The following is an 18,769-nucleotide window of genomic DNA, read 5'->3' on the forward strand; positions in this document are numbered from 1 at the left end:
CATCCCTTATAATCTACTCCTATCTACAGCACAAGAACAAGGGTCTCAAGAATTACAGCACATTTGCTTTTATGTCATTGTTACAGTTCCTCCTCCTACAGAAATTTGCCATGCACAGGGAAAGGCACCAAGGAATGGCATGTATTTTGGAGAGCATGGTTGGCTAGGAAGTTGAGACAGGCCCTGTTTTTCTTCCATCACAGGTCCAGCACATCTGATCACAATTACAGGATATTTATTTAGTCACATCTCAGCTACTCTTCATCAGGAACAATCATTCCAAAACCTTGCATCATTCTTCCTCATCCTTAAACCATTTTTAATTTCTCAACATTCCTCCTAGAACTTGGAAGCCAAACAGATATACTAGAATAATTTTGAAAGGAAGTAACAGTCAAAGCAATGGTACACCCTCATTTGGTTAGTCTTGTAATCAAACTATCCTTAACAACATATATTAAAACTCATACAGTGGGTGTGTCTGGGTGGCTCAGGCAGTTAAGTGTCTTCCTTCAGCTCAGGTCATGATCCCAGGGTCCTGGGATCGAGTCCCATGTCCAGCTCCCTGCCCAGTGGGGAGTCTACTTCTCCCTCTGCCTGCTGCTCCCCCTGCTTGTGCTCTTTCATTCTGTCAAATAAATAAAATCTTAAAAATTAATAAATAGATAAAACTCATACTGTGACTACAGAATATTCTATATTAAGATTTTTCTCTCATTACTCTCATTTCTCTCATTACCATTTTATTTCTCCTGAACTCAATCTTGTTTGTTAACGACTCATTATTTTAATCTATGAAGCTGTCTTTAAGTTCTATCTTGATCCTCAAAATACTAGCAATCTTAGCTAACTCAGCATGTCTTTTAACTATAACTTTCAACTTTGAATCCAGTTAAATTTCTCTTAGTCTTTCTTTGAAAAAAAAAAAAAAATACTGTCTCCAATAAGATATTAATTCTGAGAAAACTCTAGGTTTATCAAAATGGCTAAAATGGCTGAGAGAGTAGGAACTCAGTAAAATGGACTGAATGGATTGTCTGGTATAAACTATTCATCTAAACTTCCTGATGCATACATTTCTTTTTTTAAAAAAAGATTTTATTTATTTATTTATTTGACAGACAGAGATCACAAGTAGGCACAGAGGCAGACAGAGAGAGAGAGAGAGAGAGGGAGGCAGGCTCCTCGCTGAGCAGAGAGCCCGATGCAGGGCCCAATCCCAGGACCATGGGATCATGACCTGAGCCAAAGGCAGAGGCTTTAACCCACTGAGCCACCCAGTCGCTCCTGATGCATACACTTCTAAACATTAGACTCTTCCAACAAATTCTTCAGAGTTTAATTAGTCAGCACACAGTGGTCCACACTAGTTCATCTCCTGGTAGAACAAGGCATTACATCAAATGTAAGATGATAAATAGGTATAAGAGAGTAAATATAAATCAAAAATAATCTTTTTTTTTCCCTAAAAAAACTAACATTTAACAGGTCCAAAATATCTCACTTTGGAACTTCTTTTTTTTTTTTTCCCCCACCCTTCCATCCCCCTCGCTTCGGAATTTCTTAAAAAAAATAAAGTGGCATACAGAAATACTTGTCCAAGTGTACATAAAAATTTCTATAAGGATACACTGCAGTATGGCATCTGATAAAAACAAAAAGACTAGGAACAAATTGGTTAACAGTAGAGAAATGAAAAAAATTATCTCTACATTATTGGACAGTCTTTAGCCACAGAAAATAAGTTAAACTTGTATAATGGAAATGAATTAATAATATGCACATGCAAAATGTGTATCTGTATGTAACATAGATTATATAGAAATAAAGGAGAATTCCTAATTTTTTTCTATGGTAACATCAGTATTCAATGTACAGAGAAGCACGTGTTTCTTTTGAAATGTAATGAATTTACCAATTAAGTACCAAAAACTAAATGGATAGATCACAATGAAAATTTGCAATAAATAAAATTAAATGGGTTAATACACTTTGAATTTCTAATAACATATCCAAAGGACATGATTATACAAACAAAGGAGGTATTCTACACTATGATGTTTTTCATAGCATTTTCTGGGTTAATAGAGACCATCTGAATGTCCGAAATTTGGGGAGTGTTTGCAACAGGTATGTTTGTATTTATTCAATGAAATATTAAAAATAAAAAATGTATTTTTGAACTATATGTGATAATATAACAGAAATAAACCTAATATAATATTTAACACTGCATGTTAAAAGAAGAATATAAAACTGTTTATTCTAATCATATTATTATAAAAAAAAAAGAAATAACCAAAATGTTAATGGTGGTTAGGTGTGGGTTCTGAGATGATTTTTTTTTTTTTGCATTTCCTCCCATTTTCTGTAACAGATATGAAAAAGATTTAATAAACCTGAAAGTCACAAGAAAGATTATTTTGTAAGTAAAATGGAATGGGGGGAAAGTCTTAGAAGTACAATTTGAGGAGAAATATTATCTTAAAATACTGAAAAGCAAATACTGAAAGGCAATTTTCCTTTTATTTCAACTTTTGTGCATTTGTCCATTTTCCCCTCTTAATTGGATGCATTATTTTCATACTGAAAAATCCATGACAAACTATAAATTATCTTGCAAATATTTCCATGGCTTAAGGTGATAGCTTCCAGAAAAAGGACATTAAGCTACTGGGCTCTTTTTTTTCCAGCCTTTGATAAACAAGAAGATATTTACTTCAAGTTCAGGATCAATAAGACAGTGTAAGATAGGACAGGACATGACAGTGAAGGGCAGAATAGGATGGGACAGAAGAAGACCGAATAGGACAAGACAGGACAGGACGAAATAGGACGAGGCTGGACAGGGTAAGATTGGACAGGATAGAACGGAATAGGACATAACAGGACAGGAACAGGAAAGAGGGGAAATGTGTGAGTGGGGGGAAGAGGGGAAATAAGAAGTGACATTATAGCTGGCAAGGAAAAAGGGGATTCCAAGTAATGAACAGAACTACCAGGGTAATGGAAGGGTGTCAGAGACAGCGATTCTTGCACACTACTGCAACTTAAGTGGGGCCCACACATTAAATATCATCCAAACCACAGCTCCCTTGTGACAGAGAGCATCGCACATTTCTTACAGCTTGGTCAGCTTATGTGCTCTTAAAATATTTACCAAAGCGTTTCAGAGAAAAAAATAAAGTATTTCTACATATATTAAAGTATTAATAAAGAAAACCCTCATATGCTAACATGAAAAAAAAAGAAAAGAAAAGAAATAACCTTCCAAGCACACTCCATCCCACAGCCTTCGTAACCTTGCTTGGTCTCTGGGTCCATATAGCTGTCTATTATATTACACTTTGCAGCTCAGACAGTTTGGATGAATCATTGCTGTGACGTGTCTGTTTACTTTTCTGTAATCCATTCCACTCTATTCACCTATCCTTTTAATGTTTTCTTCTATATTTATTCCATTTCCTATATCTCTTCTTTTTTTTTTTTTTTAAGATTTTTAAATTTATTTGAGAGAGAGAAAGCACAATGGGGAGGGGCAGAGGGAGAGAGAAACTTCAGCAGTTTCTGCACTGAGCAAGGAACCTGACACAGGGCTCCCTCTGAGCACCCTGAGATCACAACCTGAGCAGAAACCAAGAGTTGGAGGCTTAACCGACTATACCGCCCAGTGCCCCCTTGCCATTTCCTCTAAGTCTGATATTATATGTGTTATTAATAATAACTGTAATACTGTTTTTACTGTAACTGTTTATATGGGTAGGTTTTTTGTTTAAATGGTTAATATCATGTGCAATACATAAGAAAAAAAACCGTAGGAATACAGAACTCAAATAATAACTTTAAATACTTGCTGCATTCTTCCCTTTAGTTATCCAATAACCTTTAAACTTCTCACTGAAAACCAGTTACTACCACTGAATATCAATATTTAAAGTTGTACCAAGTGTGATCACATCCAATGTCATCTCAATCTCACTAAAAACCTTTATAACAAGTATATAGAAATATCCTAACAAAAATGGGTACTTTTGTTACAGTATGAACAGATTACTTGTCCTCCAGGGATTGGGCAAAGTTTCTAAATCACAAAACCAGGAAACTAATGTATAATATCTGTACTCTAAGAATATGCTTTATGTTTATCATGATGTTTAGTTGTGATAAAGTCATAAGTCATGATTAAGTCATAGGAAATCAGAGGAAATCGGAGGGTCTCTTTCTGGGAGAATGGGCAAGTACACTGTGGCAGATGGGAACCACAGAATACTGTGTAGCAATTAGAAACAAAACCCCAAAGAACCGCATAGTCACATGACAGACTTTAAAAACCTAATACCAGATGGAAAAAAAGCAAGAAACAGAATGAGTCTATGCATAATGCCATTTTGGTGAATTCAAAGAAACATGCAAATAAAATAACAATAGAAGGATACATGTCAGCATGTTAAAAATGTTCCTGTTGTCGGGAGGAAAAAGGAACTGGGGATTTGGAGAATGAGGAGTAATTACACAATGAATTAATAAATAAATGAATGATGAAGAAAGGAAAAGGCCCAGGAAGGCAGTCGGCTACAAACTAAGATACATGTTTAAATACTCGGTACCTGAAATCCAAAACATAGCTTTTTAAATCCTTTGTTTTTACAAAGAGTCACTGCTAATGTCCTTTAAAATTAGCTCTCTTTGTGTGTACTTCAATCTTCGGTTGGTTTGACAGAAAGCTTTTAAAAGGCCAAAAAATTGAGATAGAACTTGAAAACCATTACCAGTTAAAAAGCAATTAATTGTGAGCTTCAATCGTTTTGAAATTATAATTAACAAAACACACTGCCACTTGCAAAATATCTCTTTAAATAATTCATAATATATACACTGTCTGAAATTAGGAGTTAATGTCTCTTAGTTGCTGGAAATTTTGTCATTAGCGGCCATTTACAAGTAGATTTCAACATCAAAACATTCTTAACTTCAAAAGTGTCGCCTAAAAGAAATGACTCCAGCATAGTCTACTATAACTTGCCATTAGCAAGAAGGGAAATCATGCTTTTTGAAGGCCTCACACGCATTTCTTCCTCATCCTACTTAATCCTCTCTTCAAAACAAAACAAAAGCCTGTAAGAGATACTAGGTTAAACTATGCAAAACTGCCATCTTTTTTTTTTAAGTCAGACTATTTCAATACTGGAATTTTTAGGTAATTCAATTTCATAATATAATTCTCCATTTAAAATTGAGGAAACTTAAGGCTTTGGAGGTTCCAATAAATCATTTAAAGATACATTTGTTATAAGATAAAGTCTCAATTTCCACTTTAGTCAACTTGTCCATAAAAATCCATGTTCTTACATTCATTGTTCATTACATTGTATTGTTTTCATTAAACTTTGGAATTTTCCCAGGTGTTACTATATTTGAAATTTAAACTAATCGTCATTACATGCTTAGGAAAAGGTGGTAACAGAGTTTTTACAAGAATTTTTACATGTGTCATAGAAGACTTGAACAAATGTTATAAATCTAAAAAATTAGGTTGTACAAAATATATTTTCTTCTTTGAGAATAACATGTCTAAGCTTTAAAATCAGTACAAGTCAAGGACTAGTTCTCATCAGGCAAACCAAAATTAAGTAAACTCTATAGAGCCACTGTGATCGTAAACTCCTGTCAGATGTTCATTTGATTCATTTCCCCTTCTCTTATGTTTTACAAAACATACGAGATCAAAAATAGTTCAATGATGGGTTCTACATAGTCCAAGCCAAGCTCCAACCCTACAGAGAACTTCCATGGGAGGTAACAAATGTAATACAGACAATGCCCAACAGCAAATGCCTTTTCTTGAGTGGAAGAACATGCAATGGAAGCTCTGCATTCTTGTGGCTTAATATGAGTCATTTTCTTTTCCAACTGGAACCCATTAATATAGACCACTGATGATATTTGCTTAGTTTTCCCTTTAGATATTTGGGGGGGGGGGGGGGGCAAAAGGGGGGGGGTGGAAGTGGGAATAAAAACATATTCTTTACCTTTGTTTGCATGACTCAAAGCACTTTATAAATGTGCTTTTGGGTCCATGCTTTTCAAACTGAGAGAATTAACAAAGCTCAAAGGCCCAAAGTAACTTCTCAAAAGCAACTTGGCCCAAGGAGATCAGTGAGAGGTAAATGCATTCTTATCACCCTATTTTCAGCATCTTCACAAGGGGTGGTTCTTTTCTTGTACCACGATTTTCTTGGGTCACCCTCATCAGCCTGGAAATCAACGTTTTCATTCAAGGTAAGGTAACAGCAAGTTATGCAGGTAATTAGAAGGCCCATAAGAGAGAGAAATGGGGGGTGGGGGAAATTAGCATAGAGAATCAAAAGAAATTTGTTTGGATCACTACCCCTTTGTATCCTTCCAATGCACCTGAGCTTTCAAAGATCACATGAAACAAAATTAGTGGCACTTTGAAATCAACTATTGGATCATCTTATCACCAGAAAAAGGAATCTAGTCAGAAAGGCATTCATCATAAATCATTTCTTATATTTATCTTAGTATTGAAGTGCCCACTTTTCTTCTTAAATTTCAGGTGTATAAAATGTTTTTACTTTATGTACATCACACATCTCTTCTTGCCTTAAACTATCGAAGACCTCTGATATCCTTGGGATGTGTCCGAAGACCTTTAACAATTTCCCAAATTCAGAAAACCCTTAAATCGTGTGATTTAAACCAATTCCCCATAGAACTTGTATTTGATTCATTTATCAAATGAAGTCATTATCAAATTCAAGTTCTCAATTTCTAAATACGTAAACATTCTATCGATCATGCAAAGTCCATCTTCTCCTTAATCTACTTTTTCTTTAGTCCCACTGCCAAAGCACTAAAGAAACCAATTTTCACACTTATTTTTACCACATTGTTTGCTTGTTATCACATCACAAAGCTGCTTTAAAATGTGGATACTAAGAAGTGAGACCCACTCCCCACCTAAGTCATCTGCTCTTCTACTAAGGTCTCAGTCTTAAATTCTTAAGGCTTAAGTCTTAAGGCTAAGTTCATGCCTTAGCACAAATTATTAATTACAACATGTCACAAACCATCAAGATCTCATTTCAAGAGTCAATACTGTAAATGTAATGCATATTGAATATGAAAGGCCATCTGACACTTGTCCCTCATTCCTTTCTCCATGACTTTGCTTTTGACCCCTGGAGGAGCTCTGTCATGGTGCCATGGCTGGAGCCTTAAAAGCTGGGACAAATGACAGGATGCAGCAACAGTAAAGAATAACTACTTTTCACATCCATGATGTTTTCAATTATTCAAAGTACTTTCCTATCCTTTGTATCATCTTATACTCAACATGACACTCTGAGATACATAGAACAATTTCATCATGTTTCAGTTAGGTGAACTGTCATGTGTGGCTATGAAGGAGAGAAGAGGGAAGGAAAGAGGAGAATTGGCATCTGGGGGAACACCTATTATATAATGGTTTTTATCCTTGGTACTTTATCCCACAAGCAAGTTATTTATAATTTGTTAGTTTCTCCTTATGTAATAGAATCTACCTTATGGACTAGTTGAGTGGCTCTGTTGTTAAGCATCTGCCTTCATCTCAGGTCATGATCCCAGGGTCCTGGGATCAAGCCCCACATCGGGGCCCCTGCTCTGTGAGAAGCCTCCTTCTCCCTCTCCCAATCTCCCTGCTGATGTTTCCTGTTCTCGCTATTTCTCTGTATGAGAAATAAATAAATAAAATCTTTTGAAAAAAAAAATGTATAAAGAATGCAATTCAGGGCATCTGGATGGCTCAGTCCCTTAAGTGTCTACCTTAGGCTCAAGGTCATGATCCCAGGTCCTGGAATCCAGTGTGCAAGGGTTTCTGGCTGAGCAGGGAGCCTGCTTCTCCCTCTCCCTCTGCCCCTCCCCACAGCTTGTGTGCACACGCTCGCTCTCGCTCTCTCTCTCTCTCTCTCTCTCTCGCACACAGCCTCTCCCCCAAATAAACAAAATCTTAAAAAAAAAAAAAAAAGTAATACAATGTGTGTCCATGAGAACATTTCAATGAATTTTGGCTCTTATTTTTGTTTACAAGCATAAATAATTTATAATAATCCTATTCAGTGCTATTAATACTAGGAATGCTAAATAACACTACCTAATTACAGTAATAACTATCATTTGCTGAGTACTTATGTACCAAGTGCTAAGCATTTCACCCACATTTTCTCATGTAATCTTCACAAATAAACTGAGGGAAAGATTTAAACTCAACTTCACAAATGAGTTAAACTTACACTCAGAATAGAAATTTACCAGAATCATCAAGGGAGATAAAGGCCTGAGCTAGGATTCAAACTCATAACCATTTAGCTCATGGTTTAATGATCTTTATTTGATTGTTTTTTGAATATTTTATTTTCTTCCCCAGTATGACCTAGGCACTTTTAAAATCAATTTTAAGATCATCACATTGCTGAGCATGATGAATTAGAAAACTTGACTAAGATTAAAAGACTGACTTGATAAAGGAGACATTTATTTTCACCAAGTTCATCTGTCAAAGGAGCTAAATGAACTAGATTAATCCGTAAGATCCCTATAACATTCAGTCATTCTACAAGCTCTTCTGCCTCAGGCTGGGAGAGAAAGCATAAAGCATATGGCCTCCAGAATTGTGAGGAGACGCATTTTTGTTGGTTAGACCGCCCAGTCTGTGGTACTTTGTTATGGACGCCTGAGCAAACTAGCGTGGGAGGCACCAGTTAGGCTGAGGTCTACAGGTCTGTGCCAGGTCTAAGAATAATCCATAAACAATATTCTTCCCCTGATTCCTGATCGAGTACTTATCGATACAAAAACACACAAACATACATATAGACAGTCTGATGCACAGCCAGTGGGAGGACACATCAGAAAATTCCGGTTTTAACCCCATCTGTCTCAGAACCTCCCTGGGAGTGCACAGTGATTGAAAACAAGGTCCTCAGTATGAGACAAATGTGGGTTCCAATAGGGCTTCTCCTGGGGTTAGTTGTGTGACTTGGGGACAATTACCTAACCACTCAGAATCTCAGTTTCTCAATCCCCTAAAAAGTGATGCTTCCTATCTTCCAGGGTTGTTACTTACAAGGATAATTTAAATAAAAGGAGTAAGTGAAATTATATAAAGAAAGAGCGAAGAACTAATTATATCTGGCCTATACTATGTGATTAGTAAATGGTAATAGTTGTTATCAGGTTGAACTATATGAAATGGCTGTTATTTGATTATTCTTTATCTAAATAGCAATTCATGTAGTTCGGCCTAATATAATGTCACATAGAGACAGAAGAGCACAATAGTTAACAATACAAGTTCTGGAACCAGGATGTGTGGGCTGGAGTCCTGCCTCTGTCACTCACTAGCAAGTCACAGAACTTCCCTAATGCAGTTGCTCAGGTGAAAAATTAAAAATATCTACTCTGGGGGCACCTAGGTGGCTCAGTCAGTTAAGCATCTGCCTTTCGCTCAGGTCATGATCTCAGGGTCTTGGGATGGAGCCCCAAGTCAAGTTGGTCTCCCTGCTCAGCAAGGAGTCTGATTCTCCCTCTGTTCCCTCCCCACCATTGCTCATGTTCTCTCTCTTAAATAAATAAATGGCTTTAAAAAAAAAAAATCTACTCCACAGGATGAATGGAAAATCTTAAGCAAATTAGTCCACACAAAGCCTATTTACTAGACAGTCCTCAATGAATATAACCTACTATTGATGTTATTAATATTATTAATAACAAAATGAAGTAAGTAGATTTGAAATTCTCTAAAATTAATTCTACCTTCTAATTCTATGCTATTTTGGCTGGTATTGATAAAAGACAATTATGCAGTGGACATTCAGCTATATATAATAAAGAGGTTAAACACTGAGTGCTGTTAAGTCCAAAAAATATTATGGAATCAGAAATAATTTAAATAAAAATAAGTCTCATAAAAAATTCCTTGATAATTTGTCTGAAACAAATCTAAAACAACTATAATGCTGAAAATTATGTTATCTTGGGAGTAAATTATCTTAACTTCTTAAATCGCTAAACATCTTTAAGTATCATTTCCCATAAGATGGAAAGCTAGTGGTCTACACAGTGTGGGGTTTAATTTGTTTATGTGTATGTGCGTAGAGTTGTTCATCATAACAGACTAACTGTTGGACTGAGGATCAATAGACCAGAATCGTGACCAAGCCACTCATTCAGTGGGTGATGGTGAGCAAATGACTTCAACTTCATCTTTCTGTTTGGAAAAATGAGGAAGAAGTCTATGTAAAGATACCAAAGCTTAATTCCAAGTCTAAAATCCTGAGTCTCCAATACTGTAAAAGGATTAAGACTATAACGATTGCATCAAGGGTAAAAGTAAGTCCTTTCACCCGCCAATAAACAGGAAGTAAAGTATTTTCAGATAGCAGAATGCTAAGAATAAAAACAAACAACAACAAAAAATCACCCATTCAGTTAAAAAATATCCCCTGAATTGAAACACACTGCATGCTTAGGCAAATCTAGCTGCTTTTATATTTTATGCAATAAATGAAAAGAATTAATGATCAAGCCTTTTCTAAAACTCATAGATGGTATATATTCCTTCTCAGCAGAAGTAAAGCTGCTTGGGTCAGCTATGAAACCAATACTGATTTAAAATCCTAGGTGCATTTGCACAGACAGTCTAATCTCTGACCTTAACAAATTCACAGGACATCAGATTTCTGTCTCCAAAAATTGTTAATTATGATATAACTTCTAGGACTTTTGAGAGGGTAAATTAGTTAATATTTCTTAATCACTTAAAGGATAATAATTAACCAAAGATAGATCATCACTCTGAGACTAGAAAAAATCTCAATGTTCCCAGCTTTTTTCCAACTAACACAGGTATCTCAATAAAAGTCTTTAAAAAAGAAAAAAAAAGATCTTCATGATGGTGCAGTAGATCTAAAATAATTGTTGGGGGGGAGGTTCTGGCTGGCTCAGTTGGTAGCACATGAGACTCTTGATCTCGGGGTTGTAAATTCAAGCCCCACATTTGGTGTAGAGATTACTTAAAAATAAAATCCTTAAAAAAATAATAATAATTGTGAGACAAAGCAAAAAAAATTAAACATCTCATCATGGCACCATGAGAATAACTAGGTTGAAACTGAATGTTCCATATACAAACATTAGTTTGGGAGGAAAAAGATAGTAAAACCAAACCACATTGAATCTGGTCTATAAAACACATTCTCTTCTCAAAGTAAGATGTTCTTATCAATTAAATTATATCTGTTAATTATTAAAACATCAGAAATACAACTCAGAAATAGATGAACTTCAGTATGAGGGCTTCTATCCATAATATATTGAGTTAAACTGCCCAATATTTCAAAAAATTTAGGGAAGAAATCCATATTTCTCAGGGTCAGTGACAACATGTTAGGACTTTCTAGTAAAGTGCAAGCAACTGCATCTTCCATTCCTTGAAAACAAATAAATCAAAAATAGATTTTATCTTAAAAAATCAAAGTACTCGGGCGCCTGGGTGGCTCAGTGGGTTAAGCCGCTGCCTTCGGCTCAGGTCATGATCCCAGAGTCCTGGGATCGAGTCCCGCATCGGGCCCTCTGCTCAGCAGGGAGCCTGCTCCCCCCCCCCCCCCTGCCTCTCTGCCTGCTTGTGATTTCTCTCTCTGTCAAACAAATAAATAAAATCTTAAAAAAAAAAAAATCAAAGTACTCCTTTATTTAAAATTTTGTTATGGGAAGGTAGAGGAGGTTATTCCTTGGTTAGTTTATGTGTAAGTGTGTTTGTTTTGGCTTCCCTCAAAAGAACTTTTTTTTCTTCTTCTTAGCTTAATTTTAAGATTCCAAAACTCACAGCATGTCATAATTAAACATCTCCTAGGAAGTGCACAGTCTGATTAGCACATTAACTCAGGCATAAACCAGCCGTGACCAGGCTGCCTCCAGGTCTGGGTCAGACCAGTTTGGGAGAGAACAGTCCTGATGAAAACTCCTACGAAGACACATTAACCTCAATGTTACTTTATCTTCTATCAGTTAAGATCTTCTTTTCTCAGTCAGTTTTTACGTGACTTTTTTAAACCATTAATCCTGGACGGAGAACAAACCACTAGCATCCCATAAATATAAATAAATATAGATGTAAAAAATAAAGCCACTAGTTCTGAGCATTAAATAAGTTTACCTTCACTCTCAAAGGTCCCCACCACAGATGATTAGGGAGAAGTCAGAGATATTCTTAAGGTGACCCACAAATAAAAAGGGCCCATGACTTCCCATCCGATATAAACTCCAGTTTTGGAGAGGGAGAGTAAGAACACTACCAATATCCCTATGTTTTTTTTATTGGGCTGGTTGGTGGCCAGCTGTTTGCTGTAAAACAAAATGGTAAGTGTGTATGACCATGGGAGTAGGAATATCTTCTCCCACAGTCTATGCTTACGCTGTCCAAAATGGTGACCACTAGTCACACACAGCTATTAGGCATCTGAAATGTGCCTAGGCCCACCAAGACACTGAATTTTTAGGTTTAGTATTTTTTTTTAATTTAAAACTTAAAGCGAATAGTTCTTTGTGTTATTAGAAAATTTTTAAATACGTTTGGAACAGCTTAGGTATGTCAATTCACTTTTTTATTTGTAAAATTTTATGAAACCTAGACACAAGTCAAGTACTTCTGATGAAAATCTGGTGACTGAATTATGATGTGCACAAGTATAAAATACATTTAGGCAACAGCCTAAAATACCTCATTGATATTTTAAAAAATATTGACTACATGTTGAATACTTCAATCCAATACAATAGTTTAGATAGATCACTTTAAATAAAATACATTATTACACTTAATGCCACTGGAGTTTTAACTTTTTTAACGTGCTACAGAAAAAATTTGAATTGCATGACTCATTACATTTCCGTTGGGCAGCACTGATGGTGAGTAATAGTAACCAGTAGCCTAACTACCAGAGATGGGCCAGTGAAGTGTTTTGAAAATCTGTGTAGCATGAGGAAAGGCAAAAAGGTCAGACAGGACTGCAATCACATCCCAGGTCGGATGCTGAACAAGTCATCAGCTTCCTCAGCCTACTTCTTCCCATGTGTAAAATGGGAAGAATGGTTTCCTGGCTTAAACCAAACATTTGTAGATTTGTTAATACATAGTTGGTTTCCAGTAGAAAGCAGAGATTTCCAACTACTAAGAATTAACTGCTTGTCAATATCTATGCCTTCTTGCAAATGGGCTATATTCTGTAGACCCTTCCCTCCCCTCATACTTCTATGACTGTTACTGTAACCTTACTTTTAAAGATGAATACTGGCAATCTTTATACTCAATACTATTATCAAAATAATCAGCAACTGGAGGAACTCCTTCGATTTGTGTTTTAAAGTGGTAGTAATTTCATCTCCAGGAATACCATCATTATTTTTAGGAATCTAAAATTCACCTTCAAGAGACTTATGGGAGAACCTGGGTGGCAGAGTCAGTTAAGCATCCGACTTGGTTTTGGCTTAGGTTGTGATTTCAAGGTCATAAGATCGAGCCCTACCTGAGGCTCTGGGCTGAATGGAGAATCTGCTTGAAATTCTCTCTCTCTCTCCTTCTACCCCTTCCACTCGTGCTCTCTTTCTTTCTCCCTCTCTCTAAAATAAATTAATAAATATTTTTAAAAAAGAGAGACATCTGTAATATCAGAACACTTATTATGTTCCTTTCAGTCTTTCTAAAATTCATCACAGTGGGACCTTGTCCTCATGAGGGTAGGCTCTAAAATGCACTAAGGCAGTAAGTTAATAATAAGGAAGTATCAGTATTACACATGTAAAAGATGGGAGTCAGAAGTATTTATTTTAAGATTAATTATATCCCATTGTTATACTCTATTTTCTTTGCCACTTGAAAGATGCCTGCCAATTCTTACACTATATAAGGTAATACCATAATCATCAAAAGATTAAGAATAATAAGCCTAGGACAAATAAAATTAAGTCCTCCTTCATAAAACAAATAGTAAAACCATAGATAGAGTTCATTTTTCACTAAAAATATAGACTGAAAACATTCCAAAATGATTTAGATAAATTAATGCTGAGAAAAATATCATATAGGTAACTACTGAAAACTGAGAAGTTTGGAAGTCATCTTTCATTTTTCAGGAGAATGACAAGGAGAAAAACCATTCCTTTCCTCCCCACAGTGACTTTTCACACAGTGTTGACTTCTGACAGGATGGCCTAAGGGTCAACTCACTTTGATCATTCTTAGGTTTCTATAAAAACTAATTTACAATGAACCCTCTCTTCTTCTATCTGTTTGTTGCACTTTGTACTCACAGTTTTCAATTTAGGCCTTTTATCATTTTTTCCTTGGCCTCACCATTGAATCTCCCTAACCTGTCTTATTATTCAAACAAAAGCACTAGAATGTGATGGTGAGAAAAAAAATAATAATAATTTTTTTTAATTAGTTGGGTTATATGTGTGTTTATGTGTATACCCTTCATCGTATCTGACTTGTCACCAAAATAAATTTGATGTTGTCACACAGAATCTAAGCTCATAAAAATTAACTTGCTTGTTTCCAAAATAATTAATTTTAAATAAGTTATTATTTTAGCTTAAACTATATCATTGAGATGAAATCCAAAGTTCATTTCTGGCTTCAAGTTGCCTCTTCTTAAATTGTATATTAATACAAATATCTCCTTTAAAAAATTTGTCATTTTTGACAAGAAAATTTGCCATCATAACCCTTTTGAGTTTTCTCCAAGTTATTCATATAGTTACATAAAAGGTCAGATACTGCCTACTGAAAAATCCTGTGTTCACTAATTCATACCTAAGGGGACTTACAAGGGGGAAAAAAAATTTAAAAGGTCAGAGATCTTCATATATTTATTAGAGAAAATTTTTCTTAACTTGCTTATTCAATTTTAAGTATTTATTGTTCGATTTTCCACTAGATTATAAGAAACTTGTGGGCAGGAACAAGGGCTCCCTTTCCGTGTGCCCACTTGAAAAGCATGGGTTTCATGACAGTTTGATAGATGGTTAAATGGAAAGGTGGTTAAATGAGAAAGAGAAAGAAATGTTCAGATTTAAGAGTTACCAAGAAAATGAGGAGCACCTGGACGGCTCAGCTGGTTGAGCACCCAACTCTTGATTTCAGCTCAGGTCATGATCTCAGCATTGTGAGATCAAGCTGGATTTTGGGCTTACACTCAGCACAGAGTCTGCTTGAGATTCTCTTCCCTTCTCCTCTGCCCCTCCCCCAGTGTGTGCTCTCTCTCTCTTGCTTGCTCTAAAATAATAAATAATTTTTAACAGTTACCAATAAAATAAGTTTCATCTTTGAGAATATTTTTCTTAACCCATTAGTTAAAAATACAGGTGTTGGATGGCGATAACGTGTCGATGTAGGTTCATCAGCTGTAACTTATGTATCATACTGGTAGGGGATGTTGATAATGGGGGAGGCTACGTATGTGTGTGGGTAGGGGAACATAGGGGAAATCCCTGTACCTTACTGCCAATCTTACTGTGAACTCTAAATAGCTCTAAAAAAATAAGCTCTTTTAAAAAATCGGTGTTAAGGGCGCCTGGGTGGCTCAGTGGGTTAAGCCGCTGCCTTCGGCTCAGGTCATGATCTCAGGGTCTTAGGATCGAGTCCCGCATCGGGCTCTCTGCTCAGCAGGGAGCCTGTTTCCTCCTCTCTCTCTCTCTGCCTGCCTCTCTACCTACTTGTGATCTCTCTCTGTCAAATAAATAAATAAAATCTTTAAAAAAAAAATCGGTGTTAAACTTCGAAAATATCAATTGTGTGACCGAAAGATAATGAAAAATAGTACTTTACTGTATAAAATAAAACATCAGTTAATTAAATCTCAATTGATGGCAGTCTTAGTTAGCATGTGCCAAGCACTACTCTCCGAGCTGAAGTCTGAAGATAAATAAGATCCGTAAATGTAAAGTAGGAAATGCAAAGCTGGTTCCACTAAATTCACGTGAACTAATCCTAATTTTAAAACATCATTAAACCACAGAAAAGAAAACAATGCATCTCCTATTTAGAATGTGTTCTCTTCCCCAATGAAAGGGAATGACAAAAATTTTTTTCAGATGCTCTAAAATTTTTCAATACACTTTATTCTTCTTGCTTGTTGCTCAGAAAATGCTGACTCTTAATATAAAGTGAGATGTCCTCAAGGCCTCTGTCTTCTGTTAAGGAGTCAAGTAAGAACGGAAAGAATGAGATCAGAAACGCCATGGACCAGAGAAAAGGAAAAATATCAACATGAGATAAATCAGAACAAAGTTCTGCACAATATCATTCTCATATTAGACCAGAACCCTGGAACCATAATCAACCAGTAACCTAGGGTAAGAAGCTAAGAAACGGCTAGAAATGAATAGCTGCCTCAGACACATACTTTGTGAGAAATGGCAGTAAAAGGAAACAGTGCAGAAATCCTCTGGATAAGCTTATGCGCAAGCTGAAGTCTTCATTAGTGAAAACTAAAAGCCTACCATTGGTGGGTCCTGCTGGAGAAGCAGATCCTTCAAGGCATTTGGCAGCTGACAAGAAGCTGCAACTTCTCTCAGGCACTACTAGCCTGTTCTGACAGGTTCATTCCCTTCATTTTAGCACATAGAATCTTTGGGTCTTGAAAGAGTCAGTCCTTTTAACCTACATGAGTGTAAATGATGCATCAAGAAAACGGGACGACTTCAGAGAAGGACAAGCCTTTCTGAAGCGAACAACCAGGGTTTCTTTAATAAATGGAAGAACTGACCAAGCCTGGTAGCAGTGTCCGCCTACCTTAAACCCATTCTACCAGGTTACCCAAGTCCCACTTACCCCTAACATCTGGTGGAGGTAGTGATACTCTGGCCCTTGGTTATACAGCAGGAAGGTTTTCCAGAAAAGCAAGACATTCAAGGAGAGCCAGATAAACTATATCACAGAGAAAGAGAAAACAAATTTAAAAATAAACATTACTTGATGAATGGAAACCTTAAGTACATTCGTTGGACTCAATACTTTCAGAGGAAGCTGGGTTAGTAATTGCAGAAAGCATTTTCAATTAACCAGCAGGCTGAAAACAAAGCTGAAAAGAGCAAAGCAAATCTTAACTCAGTTTCTGCACTTGAGATGAAGCATTTGGATTGCAAAGAAGTCTCCCAAATGATCGGCAGACATCCTCTGCAGTACAAAATGAGCCTAAGAAATCGGTGACATCACCTCGTCCGGAGAATTGCATGTTGTTAAAAATGCAACACCGAACAGAAGCAATCTGGGGAAAGAGTAAAGCGGGGGAAGATGTTTAAAGGGTTAAGAAAAAGTTGTGTTCACTAAAAGTGATCTCTTCTCCCTTCCTCCACATCCGCTCTCCCATCAGTGTGCAGAAAAGTTCCCATGCCTTTGGAGCCGGGATGCGATTGGGAGGTGGGGGGGGGGGGGGTAGGTGGTGGTATTATCTCCAGGTATTAACAGCGGAAAGTTTTGTTAGTTGAGAACGTTTGGATTAGAGGCGAAACTTCTTCCAGCTTCCCACCCGCGCACGCTCAGAGAATGAATCAAAGTTGCTGCACGAGAGACAAAACGCAGGGAGAGCCTTGCCCGCCATCCTACCAGGCAGAGGTGTTTAACCCCTTCGTTGGCCAGCCAGTTCCTCCAAGACACAGCCATGCCGCCGGCCCCGCCGCGCTGCGCTCTCCGCCGGCCGGCCCGAGAAGGAGCGGCGGCGGCCGGGGCAGCGGTTACAGTGGTGCGGCCTGCGAGGGGGGAGCGGGCGGGGACCGAGGGTCAAAGACTGAGTGGAAGCCCGGAGCCCGGCGCCGAGCCAGCCCGGGCGGGGTCTGCGTCCCGGAGCCGGGTCTTCCGGGCGCCGCGGCTACGGCCCGCGCGGGGTCTGCGCTGCGCCGTCGGCGGCCCCGGTCCGGCGCTCGGAGCGCGCGCTCCCGGTCCCCGCCGCCCGGGGGCGCGAGCCAGCCCCGCCGCGCCCGCCCCTTTGTCTGCGGGCGAGCCTGTTGTTGTGGCTGCTGCGGTTCAGGGTGTCCGGCTGGGGACCGGGGGCGGCCCCCGCGCAGCCTCAGCCCCGCCGGCGCGGCTCGCAGAGACCCACAAAGATGCGGAGAATGCTACCCGTACCCTAGGTGGGGAAGCCCGCCGCACCCTCGTACACTCGCGCACACCTAGCTCTTTGGCACGGGTCGTTTTCGCCAAAAAAGTTCCACTCAAGGAGCCTCCGTAAGGCAATTCGAGCCGGAAATACCCTCCTGTGCACAAGTGTCCGCCTTCTCCCGCCCACCCTCTGCGACTCATCCCACCCCCAAGGAGCGCCTCCTCACAACCCCTTACCTAAAGCTTCCCTCTACCTCCCCCTTCTCAGTCCCTCACCCCCACCCCACCCCACATTCAGGCAGAGCTTTGAAGAAAACTCTGAATAAAACGACCCAGCGGGTTCATGGTTAAAGCTGACGTAATTCTCAGGGGGCTTTAGGGAAGCTCAGATTCACTCTGTTTGGAAATGTGCGTTTTATTACCCATATTACCCAGTATCAGAATTTGTTTAGTAATAGGAATCCTCTGGAACTTGCCCCAGAGGCCTGGGGAGAGGTGAGAATAGTATGGGGGGACACGGGCTACCTATCCTACACTGCAAATTATCAGTATCAGGAAGGGGGGGGGAGGGTATTTATATAGAAGAATGTCTGATGCAAAGTAAGTGTT

At 38.1% G+C, this 18,769-nt stretch overlaps 1 protein-coding gene across 1 annotated transcript in view; it reads right to left on the minus strand.

Moving 5' to 3' along the window:
• The window catches only part of NOX4 (NADPH oxidase 4), a 174,301-nt gene extending 156,362 nt beyond the window's left edge, over nucleotides 1-17,939 (minus strand). Inside the window, exons 1-2 of the mRNA XM_059412437.1 lie at nucleotides 17,669-17,939; nucleotides 16,895-16,990 (exon numbers count right to left, since the gene is read on the minus strand). Coding sequence (XP_059268420.1) covers nucleotides 16,895-16,990; nucleotides 17,669-17,725 — 153 coding nt within the window. The 5' untranslated portion in view covers nucleotides 17,726-17,939. The remainder of the gene's footprint in view (nucleotides 1-16,894; nucleotides 16,991-17,668) is intronic.
• Nucleotides 17,940-18,769: the final 830 nt, after the last annotated feature.

The sequence above is a fragment of the Mustela nigripes genome, chromosome 1 (assembly GCF_022355385.1).
Source record: "Mustela nigripes isolate SB6536 chromosome 1, MUSNIG.SB6536, whole genome shotgun sequence".
Classification (NCBI taxonomy): domain Eukaryota; kingdom Metazoa; phylum Chordata; class Mammalia; order Carnivora; family Mustelidae; genus Mustela; species Mustela nigripes.